At 32.5% G+C, this 26,256-nt stretch overlaps 1 protein-coding gene across 2 annotated transcripts in view; it reads left to right on the forward strand.

Annotated features, from left to right (window-relative positions):
- The window catches only part of ZDHHC21 (zinc finger DHHC-type palmitoyltransferase 21), a 68,843-nt gene that overhangs the window by 14,634 nt on the left and 27,953 nt on the right, over nt 1–26,256 (forward strand). For both annotated transcript variants that reach the window (XM_031449719.2, XM_031449718.2), the window contains 3 exons: nt 130–228; nt 4,890–5,001; nt 7,976–8,114. In XM_031449719.2, the coding sequence (XP_031305579.1) occupies nt 130–228; nt 4,890–5,001; nt 7,976–8,114 (350 nt within the window). The remainder of the gene's footprint in view (nt 1–129; nt 229–4,889; nt 5,002–7,975; nt 8,115–26,256) is intronic.

The raw sequence follows: 26,256 nt of genomic DNA on the forward strand, positions 1-26,256 counted from the left end.
TTTTCCATCTTATCTTTTGAAAATTATCCTAGTGATGTTAATTAAAATATACATTTAAGCTTTAAATATGCTTGTTGAAAAATGTTTTGAAGAGTAAATACTGATTTTATTAATTTATTTGTTTCAAAGTATTCTATGGCATTGCCATATTTTGTCTGGTTGCCTTAGTGAGGGCCTCAATAACTGATCCAGGAAGACTTCCTGAGAACCCAAAGATCCCACATGGAGGTATGGTACTCTTCAGATTTATCAGTTTTACTATGCCAGTGTTACCATCTTTGTTACTATGTATTATTGCCTTTGGTATACTACCTACTTATGTCATCTAACACCACTTTAAAGTCTTTTATCGAATGTTTTCTTTCCAGATTTCTCTGTTGAAAATCACGAATCCCCTGCTTTCTGACTTTCCTTTTCAGTGTACTTATTTATTTATTTGTCTCTCCCAACTCCCACTCTAGATTTATATAACCTCTTTGAGGGTGTAGATTTTTTGTTTTGTTTTCTTCATTTGTTCAGTGCTGTAATCTTAGTGCCTACACATTTTTTACCACTTAGCAATTATTGCTGGGTAAATATTTGTTGAATGATACATAATTTTCTGAGAAATTATACTTTTATTTAATAAAGGAATTTTTTGATTGTTCCACTTACCTCATGACATTACAAATATAATATTGCTTAGAGTAAATGTTTGTAGTATTATGATACTATTGCCTATATTTCTCAGAGTTCCAACAATTCAATGAAAAATTTGAAAGACTTTTGTTCTACTGTCAGTGGAAGGTAATTTTTGATCAATTTATTGCATAGTAACCATTCAGACCACAAAAATGAATTGTAAACATATTGCTCGTTTTATTAAATGCCAGGATATAGTAAACCTCCTTTATCCTTTTTTCTGATTTTCACTTTTTGATCATTTGCTATGTAAGCTTTGAGAACTTTCTGTACTTCCTTCTAGTAAGAAATTTATGTCTTTCTTTTATATTATAGAACCAGAATTATTTTTTATAATAATTCAGTGTTTTCCAAGCTTGCCATATGATAGAATCACCTAGGGAACTTTAAAAAATTTCAGTGTCTGGATCGTATCCCATATTATATCAGAATGTGTGGGGATGAGAGCCAGGTATCAGTATTTTTGAAAGATCGCAGTATTTTTGAAATACCTGTGTATAGCAGAGTTTTGGAACCCATGTAGTAATTCCTTCCAAAATTAGATTAAGTGGCAAGTCACTCAGAGAGTTTCCCTTGAGTTTCTGATTGTTTTTTGAGATTAATCATTTAGGGTTTATTTGGTCTTGCAAGTTTAATGATTAAATGGGAATAATATGACACTGATGTTTATGTAGCTGTAGAAGTTTCTGAAACTATCTTGAATATTTAATTTTTATTAATTTATAGAAACAGTAGCACTGTCACTTGGCAGTTGTTTGTGTGTGTGTGTACGCAAGTGCATATGTTTGGGGAGGATGGCGCTCTATAATTTGTATAGAATCCCTCTTCTCAACTAGCCCAAACCAAAGGGTCTCTAAAATATTATACATGTATATTCTACTTCAATTCTGCAACCCAGTATTCCACCTACATACTGTTGGATACTGCAAATCAGTGAAAGGGACAGGGAGGAACTATTTCATTTTGAAAATTTTCTATCTTATCTAAAGGGAGTGGCCACTATTCAGCTACAGTGAAATTGTACAGCCTAGTAGTCTTGGATCTTACAATTTTTAGAAGCAAAACACAGAATCACAATTTTTTGAGATGTTGCATGATTTAAAAAAATATTAGCAACCAATTCAACATTTAAAAAGCATTCTTTTAAAATAAATACCAGACCGGTTCTACCTGTGGGCCAGGTTGAATCCATCTGAAACTGCTGTGTTACTTTAGCTTGTAGCCTCCATCGATGGAGGAAACCAGGGCATCTTGCTGACTCTTTGAATGTCTGTACTTTATCTGGTTTCAGTTGACATTTGGCCTATTTTTCTTCACTGAAGAATTTTCCTTTTGCCCAATTAAAAAACTTGTATTCATTTATCACATTTTAATGTTGCCAAAGTCTTTTGGTATCTCCTATCATGTGATCCTCGTGGTACTTGTATGAGGTGGGTAGACTGGGTAATCAGGAGCATAGACTGCCCTTCATAGTTGCATAGCAGGTTGTTACAGAGCTACTGTGAGGCCCGCACCCTTGTCTCTACCATCTTTTTACCCCAGTCTATATACAGATTATTTTACCTCTTTATTCACCTTTGCTTTGATTTGAAGCAAAGTTAATTGAAGTCTTCATATGCTTTTTGGTGCTCATTACCTGATTATTTTATAAATATGGTTTTAACTTAGTAAAAAAATTTAAAAATCATACCAGTGAAAAATAATACAGCATGACCAAAGAATTGGGGCTTCAAAATAGTGACATTTATTTGGCTTTGTTTTAAGGTTGAGCAGTTTCATATAATTGAACTCTTTAGAAAAGAAAACTTACACCCTAATATTTTATTACTTTAACTATTTTTAAAAAATTGAATTACTCAAATATTTTACATGCTTTTTAAATATATAGACCAATATAGACCAATAGAACAGAATAGAGAGCCCAGAAATGAACCCACAAACTTTTGGTCAACTCATCTTCGACAAAGGAGGCAAGACTATACAATGGAATAAAGACAGTCTCTTCAGCAAATGGTGTTGGGAAAACTGCACAGCAGCATGTAAAGCAGTGAAGCTAGAACACTCCCTTACACCATACACAAAAGTCAACTCAAAATGGATCAAAGACTTAAACATAAGACAAGATACAGTAAACCTCCTAGAAGAAAATATAGGCAAAACAGTATCTGACATACATCTCAAAAATGTTCTCCTAGAACAGTCTACTCAAGCAATAGAAATAAAAGCAAGAATAAACCAATGGGGCCTAATGAAACTTACAAGCTTCTGCACAGCAAAGGAAACCATAAGTAAAACAAAAAGACAACCTACGGAATAAATTAAGTTTTTAAAATTGACGTACAGTCAGTTACAATGTGTCAGTTTCTGGTGTACAGCACAAGGTCCCAGTCATGCATATATATACATATATTCATTTTCATTAAAGGTTATTACAAGATATTGAACATAGTTCCCTGTGCTCTACAGACCTTGTTGTTTTTTTTGAACAGAATAACTTTAGTCTCCATGTGACCTGCCAGATAAGAGGCAATTTGAATATAAGTTCCATTTTCTGGTGTGAAGATCCCCAGAGTTCAGTTTTATAAACTTTTGGGCATGTAGATGAAATCATTAAGTGTTTATTAATATCATTTAAATTAGGCACTTGCATGTTTGAAATACAGAAATACTACTTTTTGTCATTTTTTGGGACAAATTTTATGAAATGGTATTGTTTAGGCTCTTACTTTTTAAAAACAGCTTTATTGAGTATAATTCACATATCTGTAATTCATCTATTTAAAGTGTACAATTTAGTGGCTTTTGTATATTTACAGAGTTGTACAACCATTAAATAAACCATTAAAATAAAAACTGTAAGGTAAGAAATGGAAGAGGATTTTATTTTAAAATGAAAATTTAAATGTAAAAGATAACTTAGCAACTTTCATATTATTGGAAAAATTAATTTAATGTAGTTTTATTCACATTTTATTGACTTCTCCAGAGACATTTATAGTAGAATGTTTTTCCAACACTTTACTATGAAATTCCAGTATATTGATTTTACTCCTGGCCATTAAACTAAAAATATGAAATTAAAATAAGGTATCTTTTTAGAAAATTGAACACTACCCACTGTTATCTTCTATTACTTATATTTGGAGTCTTTTATTTTTTAAAATTTTAAACTTTTCATACTTCAACAAGGATTTAGTGACCACCTACTGTGTGCTAGGTCATACTTTGCATAAACTAATATTCACTCTAAATGTGGAAGGTTAATTTAACTATGTGCATACTTTTAATGTGGCTGGGATGTAGTTTAAACATAACTGATGGAAGATTTAAGAATTTTGTAAAAGTAAAATTCCATTTCAACAAGTATTTAAAGATAAGTTCTATATAATGAAGTAATTGTCTCGGTAGATGACTGTCCCATATAGTTTTAATTGATCTAATTAGAGCAATTTATAATGAAAACAAATGATTTTTCTCTTTACTTCTGTAAACTTCATATTTTTAGCACGAAGCTTAATTATGTGCTATTTCACAACAGACTAGAGGAAATTGCTATTTGGTGGTAGGATAGTTTTGTAAAGAACTTCTTTTTTCCGTTAAATAGTAATTTTCTTGTAATCTTCTTCACTTCTGAAACTATTGTATTACTTCTTAAAGCCATCTGAAATCTTTTCCAACCCTCTTTCATAAATATTCCCAAATGAATCCACTGATATAAAAAAAAAAATGGTTTCATGTGGGGGGCTTGGGAAGGATGCCATCTGTGTTTCTAATGATATTATAGGATTGGTTTTGACTTACTAATCCGTGAAACCAGTAATCAACACTATTTTTTCTTTAGAGCTTTTGGATAATAAATTTCTAGAAATGAATTTGTTTTAGTACAATTCTGTTTTAATATAATAATTTGGTTTACTTGGTTTTGTCATTAAATTTTACTTATAGTAATATGTCTAAAACCCAGATACATTGTTTTCTGTCCCTTAGTTTGACTACTCATAATGTCTTATTTTTATACTGTTTAAAATTAGTAACATTACAAAATAAAACATGCATTGAATAGAGCAGCAACATTTATGGCAGATGTTTATCCTGGAGACTTAGACATGTATATTGAAGAATTTCTTGAAAATTTTCTAAACACTTGTTGCTAAATTTCATCATTACTCATGTGCCATCATTAAATGGATTTTAATTTCCTTCTCTAGAAAGGGAGTTCTGGGAATTATGTAACAAGTGTAATTTGTTGAGACCAAAGCGTTCCCATCACTGCAGCCGCTGCGGCCACTGTGTCAGGAGAATGGATCATCACTGTCCATGGTAAGAAATGAATAATTCATTCCTAGAAAGAAAAGTAGTAAAAAATTAATCTTAGTACTTGGCAGATTTAAACAAAGGTTATATTAAAGTTACACAGTTAAAGATATCTTGAATAAGGAAGGATACCTTTATCTGATCACATGGTTATGTCAACTCCCAAAGTCATTCTTCCAGAGAGCCTTTGTTTTCTAACAAGAAGATATTTAAGTGGAAAATTGAAGTAACGTGCACTCAAATATACAAAAAAACTAAAGTAGTTTTATTAAATGAAGCAATCTATGTAAAGCGTTTAGTAGAGTATCTGATACTTAGGAAGTACTTAAGTATAAATATAGTAGCCATTATTGTTTCTAATTGTAATAAACCATATATATCTCATTGTATTTTCTTTCCCATTTGTTTAATTAAAGTGTAACACATTTCAGTTACCCTGATAACTCATTTCACCCCATTTCAGCTTTTTTAGTAATATGTATTGGATGTAGGTATTAACATTACTTGTTGCCTGGATGTGTAAGAGTGGTAGTCAGCTGGTTCTGCTGAAACTGCCAACATTTTTGGTCAACAGGGGGCTCTCTTGGAATATTTAAAGAAAGTGTTCACTTGCAAAGTAGAATTTTTGAAAACAAATGTTGTGAGAGTTCTGCATTGTATCTCATTTCAAAGCTGTCACAGAAATCTGTGAACAAGATATTGTATTTAATTCTGTTTTCCTAGCATGGGATCTCTGTATAAATATTTAAACTGGTATGGTGTAGCACTTTATAAATATATCTAAATACATATATATTTATATTTTTACACATGCATGCATATATACAAAATTAACTGCATAATGAGCTTCTTAAATTTATAATTGCTTTTAACTAGAGTTTACTTAAGGGTAGAGTTTAGCTTTGCCTAATAATACTAATCAGTTTAGAGTTTCTGTTATTTTTGATAGCACAAATTATTAGCAAGCTTTTAGTAGAAATTTAGTTTTTGCTATAACCTGGTTATTTAAATAGAAGTTAATTTCCTGAGATTAGGAAAAAATAAAAGCACTTCATTAATATATTAAAAAGTTTTAAATTGTATCAACAGAATAGTATAGTGTATAACATGCAGTTGGTATTTTAAAAATATACCTTGAATTTAAACAGATTAATTCTGAAATGATTTTATAAACCTCAGTGACTGTTTACAATTACAATAGTGATAGGTTTTTAATAACTAGATAAAACATGTATTCAGGTAGGTGGTAATCACACTGAAAACTCAATTTTGTGTACTTTTTAGAGTAATATTTCTGATTAAAAACATGATGAGTGTCCATGATATTTGGTTGGGTATTGATACTTCCTTTCAATAAATGTAATAGTTTAAGCTTAAAAAATAATCAACTAGGAAATGGTTTGACATTGTATAGATTAGTGTTATTACTTATTTTTAAGGAGTGAAGACTAACTTGGTGGCAAAATAAAGTGCTATTTAACCCAAACTCTAAGATCGGGGTGCGCTTTCAGTTTCTAGGTCTTGTGCTTCCACAGTTTGAGTCACCCTCTCAGAACATGGGTGGGAAGAAGCGGGGAAGTAGCAGAAACTGGAGGGTAGGAAAGGACGTAGACCAGGGGCCCGAACAGATGTAGGCCTTCGTGTGACTGACTTCCCTGACAGAGCATTGCGGAGATACTCAGAGAGTGTGGGACACGTACAGTGTAAATAAGAAGCGAGGAGAATTTTTGATATTTTCAGAAACTACATCATCTCAACTGCTTAATGCTTTGGATTTGGATGTCAGTTCTCTGGTCACCTCAAGATATTCTGTTTCTGGCTCTGTTGATACTTTCTAAGGAGTTGGTAACCAAGAGAACTCAAACACATAGATTATCTTAGGATTTCTTAAAGTTCTCTGGTTAAGAAGAACGCCATGATCATAGCAGTTATTTCTCAAATTTTGGGGGGACAGGTAGGATGGGACAAGGATAAGTCATTTTTCAAGAAACAGCTGTTGAAGAGTATTACTGAGTGCATACAGAGCACACCTCTCTCATAGCCCTGCTTGCAGATAGCAAAACACAGGACATTTTCTTGTTTATGAAATATGCCTCTGCAAAGTTTTCTGTTCAGTTATATATCAGATTTTTAAAAATAGTTTGACGACGTACCTTTAAAACAACAGTTGAAGTTAGGAATTGACCCTATTATTTATTTATTTTTTCAACCAGTGGCAGTGTAATGCTATATTGAAATGAAAACATTTGTGAAAGATAATTTATAGTTTTGAAGTAGGGTTTTCGGCTGGAACTGAAATATTTTGAAAATTTAGGTATTTGGAGAAATAAAGTATTCAGCTTGCATTAATCTTGAAAATTTGGAGATTATAACATTAATCCTTTTCCCCAGTTATGGTTCACTATTGTATTGGTGGAAATGTAGCAATAAGAATTTATAAATACTTTTGAATAAGTGTTTATATTCAGCAACCAAGGTTAGATTTTAAAAATAAGAAATTGTGAATGCTTAGCAGTAGGTCAGAGTGGCAGGTTTAAGTGAGTTTATTTCAGATCATTCAGATTGGTCTCCATGTCTGGAATGGCAGAGGAATATATATATAGAAGAGGGTTCCTGTTCTCCTGACCACCGTCTCTTCTAACTGTACATCCTCTGGCAAGTCTCTTAACTCCTTTGTTCCTCTTTTGCCTCAGTGAAGCAAGGAGACTGCCATATGTTCTTCCTGCCTCACTGGGTGGTGGTTGAGTTGCAGGGAGATCGTACACATGGACTTCTTTGAAAAGTACAGTGTGCTTTACAAACATGAGGTACCATGTTTTACATCATACTTTTTCTTACATAATGTTTGCTTGAGTGGCTTTGTCTTATCTCCATGATGTAAAGCACATATGAAGTTGTTTATGTTTAGTTTTAACATCCTGAAATTAACATCTCATTAAAGTTTAAAGTATTGTTTCTTTTTCATTTTTTTTTTCTTCAGGATTAACAATTGTGTTGGTGAAGATAATCACTGGCTTTTTCTGCAGTTGTGTTTCTACACTGAACTTCTTGCTTGCTATGGACTGATGTTTTCTTTCTGCCACTATTATTATTTTCTTCCACTAAAAAAGCGTAACGTGGTAAGAAATGTTCATATCCACTAATGTTAGAGCGACTATAACATACAGTTATTAACATGTGGTTCTTTTAAGTGCAGAAAATTGAAAACAATAACAATAAAAATAAACCCCAAGTTGGTGCACTTTAAAATATACTGGGAATTGAGAAAGTGGACCATATTCTGATAGTCCCTTTTAAATGAATCTATTTATGATTATTTACTAGTGTTGTGTTCTTTAAAAAGCAGCATATTAGATCTTTATATATCTATATCTATATCTATATATAGGTTTAAAAGTATCTACAGTAATGAAAAACAAAGTGAAAAGTGTTAACTTCTTGTTTCTTTTCAGGAAAAGAAATAGACTTGTTTAATTTTTAGAGGTTCTCAAAGGAACATTCAGTTCTTGCGAGAAAGGACTATTTTCCTCTGACTTTTAACAATAGGGATAAAGTGAATTTGTAGGGTGCCTTAAAAAGTTGTTATTACATATGTCATTTGAGGCAGTGCTTTTTCCATTTTGTAGAGAAGCTACAATAGCTGTTAATAAGACTTCCCCCAAATGGTGGTGGTAGTGGTCGTGGCGGTAACAGGAGTAGCTAGGAGTTGTAAGTGTGAACTGTTTACCAACACTATGTCATGACCATGAACTTTCAGTTCTCACTTAAATGATCACAGCCACCACATGAGGTGAGTGTGATTTTCTCCCGCATTTTTATAGATGAAGAAACAGACTAATAGAGGTTAAATAAACAGTTACTAAAGGCGCAAAGGTAGGAAGTGATTATTCAGCTACTTTCAGTTGCAGAACTGGGATTTGAGCCTGGTTGTGTTTTCTGAATCTTGCGTGCTTTGTGTGTAGAACTGGTATTTGAGCCTGATCCTGTATGTCATTTGGGCTTAAATTGTGTTTTTAAAATGCCCTCTGTGTGTATGGGAGTGTGTGTGACAGAGAGTACATACAAGTACACATGTGAGGGAGCAAGGTGGGAAAGGAGAGAGGGGAGAAGGAATAGAATCCCTGATGGACAAGGGTGTTTTTCTAACTTATTAATATCAATTTATACCGTTTAAATCTTTCGTATTAAAAATAACAAGTTCAGAGGTGGTGCATACAATTAAATTTTGTAACGAGAGCAGTTGAGAGAAGGTCTTTAAGTTCTGTGTATTTAGATCTTTTTTGTGCACATGATTTTTTTGTATAATTAAAAGAGGTTATTTGCTATTGTTGCTTGATTGCATATGTTAGTGGGGCCTTGTGGTGACTTGGCATATTAAATATAGAGTGAGCAATTAAAATTAAATACTAATAACTGAACAGAGTTCAAAAGGGAGAGCTTTACATATAGGTATTTGACATTATCACACTAAGAATGTAATGCATGCTAGTACCAAAGTTTTAGAAATGTTTCATTTATTTATAGATTAATTTCTGATACAGCTGGTATTGTAGTTAGAATATATAAAAAGTTGTAAATATTCTCTCAAGAGTAACCTGTTTCAAATAGATTGAATCTAATAAGAATAGCATTAAAATAGAATTTTAACAGTAAGATTAAGGTCATAATGTTTAAAAACAGGGAGAGGTAAAATTAGTGGTATTACTGAATGCTACTAGAGTTTCTCTAGGAGGGAATGTACTGTAGTGTAGAGGAGGTATTGGCAAACTGCGGGCGTTGGGTTAAATTTGACCTCCACTTGTTTTTATTAATAAAGTTTTACTTGAAGCACAGCTACTCTCATCTGCTTTCATATTGTTTACAATTGCTTTTGTGCTGCAACAACAGAGTTGAGTAATTGAAACAGAGGCAAGTCACCTGAAACTTCTAAAATATTAAGTATCTGGCTCTTTATGTCGCTTACCAACTTCTGGTAGTGGAAAGATCTTGATTTTGTATACAGACACACCTTTTCTTATTTTAGATATAACCTTTGACACATCCTTTAACCTCTGAATTTCAGTGTCCTTTTCTGAAAAATGTGAATAGTAGTGAAATTAAATGAGATAAACATGTAAACGTATCTGATAGATAATAGAGTTATCAGTTTATGTTATACTTGATTTTAGTGAAAGCTCTCAGAAGGAGGGAACCATTTTTCTTTGGCCTACGAATTTTTATGAAGTATTTACAGACTGTTCATCAGTACTACTAGGTGATCAGTGATAGACTAAAGAAATTCCAATACCCAGATAAGAATATAATGGTAATGTTTAACTGAAGTATTAAGATGTTACACATTACAAACTGATTCCTCTCTTCACATGAAAGGTAGAAACTGGAAAAATTACTATCAATTAGAGGAAAGATCACTACTTTTTAATAGAAGACTGATGATAGGTGATCCTATTTGAATACTTAGAAATGTATACATAGACATATTTACATGCATACTGAATGTTGACAAAAGGCTAATGGCATAGTGAAAGTTTATTAAGAGATTTAAAATCTAGGAGGAAAATACAAAAAGTGAGTACAAGTTGGGTTTTGAAAATTCAAACCCAATTTTTCTTAGAACACTTGTAGAAGCAATACAAATGATTTTTAATTTTTTAAAATCATAATTATTAGTCAAAAGAATATCAAATGAAAATCAAATAATTAGCTATATAATATTGGTTGTAATAAAGCTACTTTGGTAATAAGCAATAAGTTACAAATAGTTCTAGGGACCTAACAATTTTTTTTAACATTTTTTTATTGATTTATAATCATTTTACCATGTTGTGTCAAATTCCAGTGTAGAGCACAATTTTTCAGTTATACATGAACATATATATGTTCATTGTCACATTTTTTTCTCTGTGAGCTACCCTAAGATCTTGTATATATTTCCCTGTGCTATACAGTATAATCTTGTTTATCTATTCTACAATTTTGAAATCCCAGTCTATCTCTTCCCACCCTCCGCCCCCTTGGCAGCCACAAGTTTATATTCTATGTCTGTGAGTCTAGTTCTGTTTTGTATTTATGCTTTGTTTGTTTGTTTTTGTTCTTTAGATTCCACATATGAGCGATCTCATATGGTATTTTTCTTTCTCTTTCTGGCTTACTTCACTTAGAATGACATTCTCCAGGAGCATCCATGTTGCTGCAAATGGCATTATGTTGTCAATTTTTATGGCTGAGTAGTATTCCATTGTATAAATATATCACATCTTCTTTATCCAGTCATCTGTTGATGGACATTTAGGCTGTCTCCACGTCTTGGCTATTGTAAATAGTGCTGCTATGAACATTGGGGTGCAGGTGTCTTTCTGAAGTAGGGTTCCTTCTGGATATATGCCCAGGAGCAGGATTCCTGGTTCATATGGTAAGTCTATTCCTAGTCTTTTGAGGAATCTCCATACTGTTTTCCACAGTGGCTGCACCAAACTGCATTCCCACCAACAGTGAAGGAGGGTTCCCTTTTCTCCACAGCCACTCCACTATTTGTCATTTGTGGATTTTTGAATGGTGGCCATTCTGAGTGGTGTGAGGTGATACCTCATTGTAGTTTTGATTTGCATTTCTCTGATAATTAGTGATATTGAGCATTTTTTCATGTGTCTGTTGATCATTTGTATGTGTTCCTTGGAGAACTGCTTATTTAGGTCTTCTGCCCATTTTTGGATTGGGTTGTTTATTTTTTTCTTACCGAGTCGTATGAGCTGCTTATATATTCTGGAGATCAAGCCTTTGTCAGTTTCATTTGCAAAAATTTTCTCCCATTCCTTAGGTTGTCTTTTTGTTTCACTTATGGTTTCCTTTGCTGTGCAGAAGCTTGTGAGTTTCATTAGGGGACCTAACAATTCTTTTAGCTAGTAGTGCTGAGCAGGAATGCTCAAGTCTTACAGTATCCTTGTTTTATTACGTAGGATGTTTTCATAATTACTTTCATGTTAGAGATAATGAAATTGAAACCCAAAGGGGTTATGTTATGACATTTTGAAAATCATTTAGCATTCTGTTAGGAATCCAATGCATTTTAACCTTGTTTATGATATATTTGCTGAATGAAGTGATTCATATATTTTCAGGTTAAATGTATAGAGAGAATTTTGTCACAATGTTACCCATAAGAAAAGACTATTTTAGTCTTTTTGCAGATACTGACTACTATATATAAATTAGATAAACAGCAAGATCCTACTGTGCAGCACAGGGAACTATGTTCAATACCTTGTAGTAGCTTATAATGAAAAAGAATATGAAAAGGATGTAATCACTATGCTTTACACCAGAAATTAGCGCAGCATTGTGAACCAACTACACTTCAGTAAAAAAGAAACAAAAATTCTAAAAAGACTGTTTTGTTTGACTAAATCCATGAAAATAGTATGTTTTATTTTTGGTGTCTCTAACCTGCCTGCTTAAACTTACTGGAATAAAGCTAAATTTTAGGACCAGAATTTAATTAAACCTGGAGAAAATATTTTATAATTTATATAGAATTTTCAGTAGCACTTAGTATTCATTGAAATGAATTCTAATCATTCATTGATTTAGATGTTGATATTTTGAAGCTATGTTACTAGGTGCATACAGTCTTAGAATTCTAATATTGTTCTAATGGATTGACTTTTTTAAACTTTTTTTAAATTGAGTTATAGTCATTTTACAATGTTGTGTCAAATTCCAGTGTAGAGCACAATTTTTCAGTTATACATAAATATACATATATTCATTGTCACATTTGTTTTTCACTGTGAGCTACCACAAGATCTTGTATATATTTCCCTGTGCTATGCAGTATAGTCTTGTTTATCTATTCTGCATATGCCTGTCAGTATGTACAAATTTTGAACTCCCAGTCTGTCCCTTCCCACCTCCCCCTGCCCCCTTGGCAACTACAAGTTTGTATTCTATGTCTATGAGTCTGTTTCTGTTTTGTATTTATGGTTTTTTTTTTTTTTTTAATCTTTATCTTTCTGGCTTACTTCACTTAGAATGACATTCTCCAGGGGCATCCATGTTGCTGCAAACGGCATTATGTTGTCAGTTTTTATGGCTGAGTAGTATTCCATTGTATAAATATACCACAGCTTCTTTATCCAGTCATCTGTTGATGGACACTTAGGCTGTTTCCATGTCTTGGCTATTGTAAATAGTGCTGCTATGAACATTGGGGTGCAGGTGTCTTTCTGAAGTAGGGTTCCTTCTGGATATATGCCGAGGACTGGGATTACTGGGTCATTATGGTAAGTCTATCCCTAGTCTTTTGAGGAATCTCCATACTGTTTCCTGGATTGACTCTTGTATCATTATAAATTACACCTTTTCATCTGTAGTAATTATTCTTGCCTTAAAATGTTTTTCTTTTTGTTTAATTTAGTTTTATCAGGTTTCTTTTGGTTAGTATTTTTATGGTTTATCTTTTTCTATCTTTTTACCTTTAACCTTTCTCAGTTATGTCTTGTCTATGTGTCTTATAGGCATCAAATTTTTTTAAGTCTTATTTGATAATCTTTGTCTTCTAATTGGAACAGTCCATTTTTTAGTGTAACTGATATTAATCCTGTTGTGTTACTTTTTATTTTCTGCTTGACTCATCTGTCCTTTATTTTCATTTTTCTCCTTTTCTTGCCTACTTTGGAATTTTCAATTAAAAACATCCAATTTATCCATTCTAATGGCGTTTCTTCTTTCACTTTTTTTAAAATGATTTTACCAGAGATGAAAACATTCTTCCTTGATTTTTTTGAAGTTTAAGTTGGTAATTTAACCATTGCCAAGATAATGAATGTGGTGGCCTTAGAACCCCTCCTATCATCATCATTTTTGGTATTTTGGGGGTATAAATAGAACTAAAAAGCTTGACAACAAGATGTAAGTGTTGTCATTTGTATATTATGTGTTATAATGCATGTGTTATACAATGTCAGGATTCATTTAGAATTATCTGCATATTGATACTTTTCTTAGTCCATTATGTCTTCATAACTTTCTAAGCTTCTTTCTGGGAGTATTTCCCAGTTTTGGTTCACCTGAAAATGTCTTTATTTCTCTTCCATCTTTGAAGGATTTATTTGCTTGGCATAGAATTACAGGTTAGAGTTATTTTCAGGTTTTAAAAGATATTATTTCCTTGTCCCGTGGTTTCCATCATTTCTGTCATAAAGTCAGTTGTTTTATTGTTCCTCCATTGAAGTAATGTATCTTTTCTCTGACTGCTTTTATGGCTTAGTTATATAATTACATTATTTCAGCTTTGTTGAATTATAATTAATACATAAAATTTTAAGATATTTAAACTGTGTATTATGATAATTTAATATATGTATACCCTTTGAAAGGATTCCCCCATCTAGTTAATTAACACATTCTTCACCTCAGCTTTTTTTAATGAGAATATTAAAGTTCTAATCTCTTAGCAAATTTCAGTTATACAATATGTTGTTAAAACTGGTCAATTTGTTTTACATTAGGTCCTTAGAACTTACTCATCTTATAGTTAAAATTTGTACCCTTTTACCAATCTCTCCCTACTTTCCCCAACTTCAACCCCTGGCAATTACTTTTCTACTCTGTTTCTGTGAGTTGAATTTTTAAAAATGCTACAGATAAGTGATGCCATTTGGTTTATTTGACTTAGTATAATGCCATCAAGGTGCATCCATGTTGTCACAAATAGCAGAATTTCCTCTTTTCTCATGGCTGAATTATATTCCATTGTATAAATATGCAACATCTTTTTTATCCATTTATCCATTGATGGACACTTAGGTTGCTTTCATATCTTGGCAATTGTGAATAACACTGCAGTGAACATGGGAGTGCAGATATCTCTTGGAAATTGTGTTTTCACTTCCTTTGGATATATACCCAGAAGTAAAATTGCTAGATCATATGGTAGTTAATTTTTAACCTTTTGAGGAACCTTCATACTGCTTTCTGTAGTGGCTGCACCAATTTACATTCCTGCCAACAGTGTACAAGGGTTCTCTTTACTTCACATCTTTGCCAACCCTTATCTTTTCTTTCTGATAATAGCCATTCTAATCTAACAGGTGTAAGGTGATATCTCATTGTGGTTTTGATTTACATTTCCCTGATGATTAGTGATATTGAGTACATTTTCATATACTGGTTGGCCATCTCTATGTCTACTCACATCCTCTGCCCATTTTTTAATAAAAATGTTTGAGTTTTTTTGCTGTTGAGTTGTATGAGTTCTTTGTCTATTTGGATATTAACTCCTTATCAGACATGTGATTTGCAAATATTTTTTCATATAACATGGGTTGCTTTTTCATTTTGTTGGACTGTTTCCTAATCTGTGCAGAAGCTTTTTAGTTTGAGGTAGTCCCACTAATTTATTTTGCTTTGGTGATTTTGCTTTTGGTGTCAGATCCAAAAAATCATTGCCAAGACCAGCATCAAAGAGCTTACCCAATATACATTCTTCCATGAGTTTCACAGTTTCAGGTTTTATCTTCTAGTCTTTGATTCATTTTGAGTTGATTTTTGTATATGCTATAAAACAGGGGTCCAGTTTCATTCTTTTGCATGTAACTGCCCAGCTTTCCTTATTTATTGAAGAGACTGTCCTTTCTCTATTGATTATTCTTGGCTCCTTTGTCATAAATTAATTGACCATATAGGCTGAGTTTATTTCTGGGCTGTGTATTCTGTTCCATTGATCTAAGTGTCTTTTTATGGCAGTATCATACTATTGTGCTTACTGTAGCTTTGTAATTTGTTTTGAAATCAGGACGTGAGAAGCTTCCAGCTTTGCTTCTTTCTTAAGATTGCTTTGGTTATTTGGGATCTTTTATGGTTCCATACAAATTTTAGGATTGTTTGTTCTATTTCTGTGAAAAATGCAGTTGGAATTTTGATAGGGATTGCATTGACTTTGTAGATTGCTTGGGTAGTATGGACCTTTTAAGAATATTTATTTTTCCATCTATGAAGATGTAATAACTTTCCACTTATTGGTGTCCTCTTCAGTTTCTTTCATCATCTCATAGTTTTCACTGTACAAATCTTTTACCTTGTTGGTTAAATTTATTCCTAGATATTTTATTCTCTTTAATAAAATTGTAAATGGGATTGTTCCCTTAATCTCTCTTTATGATATATTGTTATTAGTGCATGGAAATGTAACTGATATTTGTATATTTTGTATCCTACAGCTTTAGTGAATTCATTTATCAGTTCTAATTGTCTTTAGTGGAGTCTTTAAGTTTTCTGGATGCGATATCATGTCATCTGCAAATAGTGTTAGTTTTACTTCTTCCTTTCTAATTGGATGCTTTTAACTTCTTTTTCTTGCCTAATTGCTGTGATTTCCATTGTTGAACATTGGTGGTGAGAGTTGGCATCCTTTTCTTTTTCTTGATCTTAGAGGAAAAGCTTTCAGCTTTTCACCGAGTATGATGTTTTTGTGGGCTTGTCATATATGGTCTTTATTATGTTGAAGTACGTTCCCTCTTACATCCAGTTTGTTGAGAGTTTTTATCATGAATAGTTGTTGAATTTTGTCAAGTGCTTTTCTATATTTATTGAGATGATTATATGATGTTTATCCTTTGGTTAATGTAGTATATTTGATTTGATTGATTTGCAGATGTTGAAGGATCTTTGTATCCCTGGAATTAAATCCCACTTGATCATGATGTAGGATCCTTTTAATGTATTGTTGAATTTGGTTTGCTAATATTTTATAGATTTTTGTATCTGTGTTCATCAGGGATATTGGCCTGTAATTTTCTTTTTTTTATGTTTTTTTTCACTATCACATTAATACTGACCTTATAAAATATTTTTGTAAGTGTTCCCTCCTCTTCAGTTTTTTTTTTTTTTTTTTTAAATTTAAGAACAATTAGTGTTATTTCTTCCTTAAATGTTTGGTAGAATTCATCCATGAAGCTTTTTGGCCCTGGAATTTTCTCTTTTGGGAGTTTTGACTACTGATTTAGTCTCCTTACTAGTGATTGATCTGTTCAGATTTTCAGATGTTCTGTTTCTTAATGATTCATTGTTGGTAGGTTCTTTGTTTCTAAGACTGTATCAGTTTCTTCTAGGTTGTCCAATTTGTTGGTATATAATTTTTCATAGTAATCTCTTATGATCCTTTGTATTTTTGTTGTACCAGTTGCAATGTCTTCTCTTTTATTTCTGATTTTACTTATTTGAGTTTTTGCTCTCTCTTTTCTTATTGTGTATAGCTAAAGGTTTGTGTATTTTGTTTATCTTTTCAAAAAACCATGCTTTAGCTTCCTTGATCTTTTCTGTTGGTCTTTTTAGTTTCACTTATTTCTACTCAGATCTTTGTATTTTCCTTCTTTCTACTAACTTTTGCCTTGCTTTGGCCTCCTTTTTCTAGTTCCTTGAGATAAAGTTGGGCTGTTTGAGATCTTTCTTTTCTCCTAATGTAGGCATTTATAGCTATGAACTTCCCTCAGAACTGCTTTTGCTGCATCCAATGAGTTGTAATACGATGTATTTCCATTTTCATTTGCCCCTAGATATTTTTTGACATCTGTTTTGATTTCTTCTTTGACCCATAGGTTGTCTGTCTAGTAGTATGTTGTTTAATCTCCACATATTTGTGAATTTTCTAGTTTTCTTATAATTGATTTCCAGTTTTATACCATTGTGGTTGGAAAAGATGCTTGGTATGATTTCAGTCTTTTTAAAATTACTAAGATTTATTTTGTGGCCAAACATATGATTTAACTTGGATAATGTTTCATGTGCACTTGAGAAGCTATGTATTCTGCTAATGTTGGATGGAATGTTCTTTAAATGTCTGTTAAGTCCATCAGGTCTAATGTGTAGTTTAAGTCCAGTGTTTTCCTTACTGATTTTCTGTCTGGATGATCTATCCTTGTTGAAACTGAGATATTAAAGACCCCTATTATTACTATATTGCTATTTATTTATCCCTCAAGTCTCTTAACATTTACTTTATGTATTTAGGCACTCCTATGTTATATGCATCATATTTATAAATATACCCTCTTGTTGGCTTGACCTCTTTATCGTTATGTATTGACTTTCTTTGTCTCTTATTACAGTCATTGGCTTAAAGTCTGTTTTGTCTAAGTATAACTACATATGCTTTCTTTTGATTTTCATTTGCATGGAATATCTTTTCCCATCCCTTCAGTTTCAATTTTTGTGTCCTAAAAGCTGAAGTGAATCTCTTGTAGGCACGGTATGATTTGGTCTTTTTTTTTTTTTTTTTTTTAATCCATTCAGCCATTCTCTGCTTTTAATTGGAGAATTTAGTCCATTTACATTTAAAGTAATTATTGATTGGTATGGACTTATTATTGCCATTTTTAAAGTTGTTTTCTGGCTCTTTTGTAATTCCTTTGTTCTCTTCTTCTTCCCTTGCTTTCTTTCTTTGTGATTTGGTGATTTTCTTTTAGTGGTGTGCCTTAAGTGTAAGATTCACTCAGCTAGTTTCTGGATTTCTTTCAAAGGGAATTACTCCATGCTTAACAGTAGATTCTTTGTGTCTGTGGGAAGAATTGAGTTCAGGAGCCTGCCCTGTTGCCATCTTGGACCAGAACTCCTATGATTTCTTTTGGTCTTTGTATTTAACAGGTGTTCTGTCATGTGCTTCATTGTTGTTTTCTCTGTATTTTTCCTGTTTGAGAGTTTATATAACTTCTTGAATCTGTGGCTTGATGACATTCTTAAGTTATGATCATTTCTTGGCTTGTGTCACTTCAAATATTACTTTTGCCCAACTTTTTCTTTTGCATTTCTGGGATTCTAATTACGTTCACATGACATCCCACTGCGCTACATAACTTTTTGCAGTCTTTTCTGAATTTTCCTTTTTTTCCTTCCTCTGTATTTCAGGCTGGATATTTTCTACTGACTCCTTTTCTGGTTTACCAATCAACTCTTCTACTCTGTTTAATCTACTGTCCCACACTTCTGTTGAGTTTATTAATTCAGTTATTATATTTTTTTATTGTCAGAATTTCCCTTTGATTTTTTTTCATAGATCACTTCTCTGGTGAAATTCTTAATTTGTCATCTAAATTTTGGACATTTTGATCAAAGTTATTTTAATGTTTATGCCTGATAACTCCAGTAGTGAGATCTACTTGTGGGTCTGTTTCTGTTGACTTTTTTTTTTCTTCTTTTTCTTAGTTTCCATATATTTGGTCCTTTCTTCTGATATATCTGATAAATTTTGTTAGATACTGGGCATTTTATATGACAAATTGTGGAAGATCTGGTTGATGCTTTTTTTTTCAAGATACAATTTACTTCTTTTTTTTGGACAGTCAATAAGAGAAGGCTCATCTTGATCCAATCAAAGATTTGTATGATAAAGATTTCTAAAGCAAAATAACAGAACATTGGTCTTAAAACAGCTGTTCTTTTGAAGATGACATTTACTGCATTGATTGAGATTTTGTAAAGATTTATGATTACTTGGTTTTGTCTTCATGAAAGACTAGTTTCAGTTTGCCTTTTCTCTTCTGATGTAGCCTTTCAGGAGTTTCTCAGCTGGAAAATTTAGTGTTTACTGTGAATTTTGCCTTCTCCTTATTGTTTCCCCAGCTCTGTGAGATTACAGAAAGCTCTGAGCCTCCAATTCTATTTGATCTTTCATACAGTACTGATTATGAATCAGCAAATGCCTTAAGACAAGAAGCAGTGCAAAATGTAAGACTCACCTTAATGCATTTCTGTCCTTTCTGGAATCTTGGCCCTTTAAGTCTTAGCTAGTTTGGCTTCATTCCAGAACTTGGCTTTAATAAATAGCTTATTAATTTATCAAGTAATTGGATTTTTATCTGGCTTTTAGTAGTGTTCTTATTGGGAGAGTTTGTCTCATACAATCTCTTCCCTCTTAGGTGTCATTGGTAGTAATACTTTGTTTAAAAATTTCTTCCGAAGTTATTTTAATCATTGCTGCCTACCTACAAAACTCCAGAAGAGAACACTCTTGTCGTAAACTATGTAAACAATATCCTGTGGATACTCTTGTAATCAAAAGGTTTGAGAACTCTTGTGCTGTAGAGAATGGGAGCCTTGTGCTGGACTTTATAGTATTGGTAGAGATTAACCAGATGCAGAGATGAAGAAGTCATTGATGGACAAGAAAATAACAGAAGACTTGAGGCAGCTAATTGGAAAAATTGGTTTTAAGGTCAAATTTGTTCTAAGTTACTAATGAACTGTATAGCAAATATTTTTAAGGCTAAGTAATAGAAAATTGCCCTTACTACAGCAGTATTTTTGGTGATGACGTTTATTGTATTGTTTTATAAAGGTAGAAAATTACCAGTAATTTCAGTACAGAAGTCACCACCATGACCATTGGTATTTAAAAAAAAAAAGCTTCATAGTGGAATAGTCTCCAAACAGTCCTGCTCCATCAGTTTTTTCCTAAGTTCTTACCTGTCTGTCATTTTCCTCTGAAACAAACAAGCAAAAAAACTATATCCAGCTTTTCATTTTGTGTGTAAAGTTGTCCAGAGAGTATCATAAACTTTGTTCATAAACCTTGCTACTCTTTCTGTTATTTGGGGTATGGTATAAAGATGCTCAAATATCCCTCATTGTCTTTCAATATTGTATTAATGATTACTGTGCATCTTCCTTGTGGAGAAAATAGTACAGGTAAAGTATGCCGTGGGCTTTGACCCTGTGTTCCTCGGTCAGCCAGAGGAAGTGAAATCTTTAGTCTGCATTTTTCTTTATACCCTTTCAGGTAGATAGATGGCAGCATAGTATCTTTTCTGGACCATCTTTGAATTCTAAAGCTGAGTGCTTATTCTCTGGGTGGGAAAAGAGTTAACAACTCTTTAGGTTTTTGTCCCCCCCCCCCCTTTTTTTTTTAAGGTGAAATGTTTATTCATTAAATAAGAGAAAAAATGGATTGACTTTTTAACTTGGTGGTGATGTCACTTAACCTGTATTTAGTAGAAAAACTGGTACATGAATGGTTAAGCACATAGAAAGAGAGTTGAGGGAAAGCAGGCTGTTCACAAACTCCGGGAAATAAAGGATTTGGGGCCCTGATTTTCTTCCCATTTCTGTCTTCTCTTGGCTTTCTCTTTTCAGGGTGGTGCTTTCTGTGCTGGACTGTTTTAATTGCTTTGCAATAGCCCCATTGTTTTTGAGAGTAACTTAATGCTTTTTAGATTTCTTCTTAATCTTTACTTTAAAAATACCACCTATCATGGACTTTTAAGGATTTATGGGTTCTTCCTATGTGAAGTTTTGAGGAAATACTTTAATATATCTTTCATTTAGGGAAGGAGGTAATAATGGGTATAGGAGATAAGGAATTTATTCATCATGAATCAATGCCCAAAATAAGGATTTATTTTTGTGCTGTAAATATTGAGTCATATTCTTAGTCTTACACTAAAGAAGTCCTACAAGCCTAAGAAGAATTAGTATTAACCATTTTCTTTATAAATAGTAACTAAAAAAACTTGTAATTCTCAGTTAATATTAAAACAAAAATAGCTAGAAAAATTACAAATTTAAGTAGTAGGCCTCTCTCTAAATAAATGGGGATAAATTAAACATTTTTAGTTAGAATCACAGAATCCAAAATTAATAAAGATTACAAACTTTGAGATATTTGGAAAAGTTTTTCAAAAGTCAGCTGTCAAATTAGTTTGACCATCATTTATATTTATCATGCCAACATAATGTTAAATTTTACTTAAAATCCTATTGAGACTAATGTCTTGCTTTAAGTAGTTATTGGGATGAAAATCATTTTAAAGATTTCAAAACCTGTAGATTAGGTAATGATTTAGCGTTTTAAATGAATGAAATAGATGAATGTTAAAGAAAGTGAATTTTCTTTGGCCAAGGTCTGTATTTGACTATTTTTCACATAGTTATTTTAAATGTTTATAACCAAATACCTGGTCATTTGGCATATTATTAAATTATGACAGTGTACTTTATTTTATTTTATGTTAGTTATTTACCAAAACCAATGTTAGAAAATTATAGCATTTTAATTAAATGTGAAGGAAGCTATAAATTATAATCATAGAGTATACTTTCTAAAGTTTATTATTTACTGATCCGTGCATATTTCATTAGTCATATGTTTTGTGATTTTTACTTACATTATTCTGGATTTGTAAACATTTGATTAGTGGAAAATGTCAACTCATTTAAAATATCCTTGAGAGGATAAGTAATATTGTTTCTGTTGTACAGAAAAGGTACTGAGATTCAGAGAGGTTCAATAACTTGTCTAACCCGAGAATTACCACTTGGCAGAGGTATGATTTGGGCCTGTTTCTGCCTGTCCCTAAGTCAACGTTCTTTCTGTAGTACCAAATCGGCTATTACACTTTCTGCATTTGTTTCCTGAGGACATTTTTAGCAGATTAAAATAAATGCTTAAGCATCACAAAATTTCTTCTTTAGAGAAAGTTCATTGAATCTCCTAATTGGTAAATTTATACTTTGCTGTTTTCATTTTTCATTGAGACAACTCATTTTTAGTAATTTATCTAATATAAAGATCATCAAAATGTCTTATAAAGGCATTATAGTAGGTTAAAATATTTTTTAAAATATGTGCCTACTGACAGTCTCATATTGTAAGCAATACTGTCTGTTGCCTTGCTACATGAGAAAATGAGGTTATTTAATAAAAAATCAGTTTTTAAAAATTTAAATAAAAAATTTGTAGCTATTAGTGTAGAGATTATGCAACTAATCGTTTGTGGCATACCATTTTAGTTCTAAAGTTGCATCTTTTAAATTTTTTTTAAATGGAGCAGATTCAGACAGTTTCCAATTGATTCTTTTATACCTATTTTTATATGAAAAGGAAAAAATTAATGTACTAACTGCATTTCAGGCAATGGGGAGAGTGACAGGAGAAGCTACAGGGATGGAAGGGAGAGAATTTCAATAAAAGACATGCTGCCAATATTCAGAAGAGGAAAATAAATAATGTTTAGAAGTCCAGCCAACTCTTCAGCTGGGAAGATACATTATTATTATTCCAATTAGCTCCTATCTAATAGTGTTGCTAGGGATTTGATGTCAGATAGAACCACGCCACAGAATTATTTGCATAGCTTTTTGGCTAACAAAGAATAGAAATAGCCAGAAGACTTGGTTGCAAGTAGCTTGGAATATTAGTAAATCTCTTTATAATTTATTTTAATCTTTTTACGTAATCAATCCTAAAGAATCCTGAGTACTTCTGTTATTTATTGCTACTTTAAAAAATAATTTAGACTTTACTCAGTATTTATATAAAGTCATTTATTGTGGTCACTTTGGAATGAGTAAAATTGATGAAATATATGTTCAGTTTGTTTTTGGCAAGGATAGTCATGAATAGCCAAGAATAGTGTGGAATTCAGATAAATGTGAATTGAAAATTATTTTAATGCTAGTATGCAGGTAATTTGGTGTTTCTGTCCCTGTATCCTGAAACGCTAGTGAAGGTGTCATCCCTGGTAAAATTTTTCTTTCCTTTTAATTAATTTTCTTCCTCCCCTCCCCTCCCCTCCCCCCCCTCCCCTCTTCTTTCTTTCTTTCTTTCTTTCTTTCTTTCTTTCTTTCTTTCTTTCTTTCTTTCTTTCTTTCTTTCTTTCTTTCTCTCTTTCTTTCTCTCTTTTCTTTCTTTTCGTTTCTTTTCCTTTCTTTTCTTTTCTTTTCTTTTCTTTTCTTTTCTTTTCTTTTCTTTCCCTTTCTTTTCTTTTCTTTTCTTTTCCTTTCTTTTCTTTTCTTTTCTTTCGACTTAGAAAGTATGATGTCAGATTATATCATTAGTTTATATTTGTAGAAAAAAATGAGAGTACCTTGTTATTCTAAAAATTGTCACTTCTGTATGTCAGTATATCCTTGTGCTTTTAGGAACAGATGGAACAAAGAAACCTTGTGCTATATCTTGACCTTGCCCTGCAGTGCCAAGTCTACAGAATATATATCCTCATTAAATTTTACATAGCTAATTATTTATGAATATTATTGCATTTAGCATAAAGATTTAGCAGTTTTATTTCTCTCTAAGAGTGTTTTGGTCACTTTGAGCTTAAATAGTTAAACCCTGGCAGCAATTTATTATCTCACTTGTCTTTTGCTTTTGTCAAACACTATAGCACTGTATTAAATGGTAAATGTAGCAAGAAAATATGTTATCTTGTTTTCTTATTGAATTGTTCCAACTTTTTCTAGAGTTTTTACTGCTGAAACAGGGAAAGATAGACAGAATGATTTAACTGGAATATTTTACCCTCAGCCATGAATCTGGTAGTCAAGTGCCTGTGAAATTTGCTCTCTAAGAAAGCTGTATTTATATATGTATCAAAATTTAGTGTGTAATTCTGAACACTCAATGATAGCCACGAGTTAGGTATGAATAGTAATTTTTTTCATTTACATATCAATTTCCATTAGGATTTAACAGGACTGAAAAAAGTACATTTTACCTGGGGTCTGGGGGTGAGAGAGAGATACACAGAATAGTCCTGTAACTTTTTTTCTGTATTGTTTAACATAATGATGAAACTTAAGATGAGGCCCATTCCAAGAAGTGCTGATAAGCATGGATGTGATAAAATTTTACTTTATGTAAGAGTTTGTCACATAAACCTAATTTCAGCATGTGAAATTGGTTTTTTAGCCATTTTGAAAATTCAAATCTGTATACTTTAGATATCTTAGTTGTGGTCTAAGCTACAGGCTACCTCCACTTTTGAAAAAACAGAGAGAACAAACCCTTCCAGTAGTACAGCGAGGGGAGGAGGGAGATTTTGCCTCTCCTCCTTGCCCACGTGACACTGGTAATGATATTTGGAGACATTTTGGTGGTGTAGAGGCCAGGGATGCTGCTAGACATTCTACAGTGCATTGGACCATCCCCCACATCGAAGGATGATCCGGCTCAAAGTACAGTAGTGCTGAGGTTGAGAAACTCCTCAGTAGGAGGAAGATCACAAATACCTCACATGTTAATTTTCAGACTAGTCTCATAAAAACACTGAAAACTACTTATAAATAAAAATTGCTTCCTACTGATTAATATAAGACTATTATCATTTTATATATAAAATTTTATTCATAAAACAGTTACTTTAAAAATTATGAACTCTTATTAAATCATTTAACCATTATTTATTGAGTGCCTGCTATATGCACTGGTGCCTGTTCTAGGCTCTGAGGATGCAGCAGTGAATGTAACAAAGTTCCTGCATTAATTAAGGAGCTTACATTCTAGTTGGGGGAGAAAGGCAATAAACAAATACATGGTATACAAGATCAGTATTATGTAGTGTAATAAAACTGGATAAGGAATAGAAAGTAGTGACTGATGGATGATATAGTCAAGGAGGGCCTTTCTTATAGTGACACTTGAGCAGAGATCTAGCAAGTCACTGATACTGGAAGAAAAAGCATTCCCGTGAGAAGAAAGAATCAATGTCAAGACTCAGCTGGGAGTATGCTTGACATTTTCAAGGAACAGTAAGGAGGCCAGTGTATCCTGAGCTGAATGAGTTAGGGAGAGAGTAGAAGGAGATGAATTGGGAGGAGTGAGGGCTGGGTTGGAGGTGGAGACTTTGTTTTGTTAGGGTGTTTAATGGTTGGGACTCTGGAAGCTACTGAAGTGTTCCGAGCAAAGTTACACAAACTCATTTACATTGTAGAAAGACAACTGATTGCTAGGAAGAATAAATTTAGGGACAAGGATGGCAGCAGGAAGACTAGTTACTCATGATTAAAATATAGTTCAAACAAGAGATGATTTTGGGCATGGTGCAAGTGTTGAGAAGTGGTACTTGATAGTTTAAGAGCTAATAGGATTTGGTGATGATTCAGTGGTGGGATGTAAGATAGAAAGTGACAAGCTGAGGATGATTGCAAGGTTTCGTGTCCTGAACAACTGGAAGAATAGACATAGCTTTTTCTGAGTTGGAGACACCTAGAGGAAGAGTAGGTTTTAGGAAAAAGTTAAAGATTTTCATTTTATTCATGTTTACTTTAAGGTGCCTATTCAACATCCATGAAAAGTTAAGTAGACAGATGTAGGAGTCTGGATTTCAGTAGGGTGGTCTGAGCTAGATATATGAATTGAGACCTTTAGGCATAAAAATGGTATTTAAAGCCATGAGACATTTATCTCCATCTGATATTTATTCATGCATGTACATAAATAAATGTACATGCATGAATAAATATCAGATGGAGATAAATACTCAAAAAAAATAA

This window comes from Camelus dromedarius, chromosome 10 (genome assembly GCF_036321535.1).
Source record: "Camelus dromedarius isolate mCamDro1 chromosome 10, mCamDro1.pat, whole genome shotgun sequence".
Classification (NCBI taxonomy): domain Eukaryota; kingdom Metazoa; phylum Chordata; class Mammalia; order Artiodactyla; family Camelidae; genus Camelus; species Camelus dromedarius.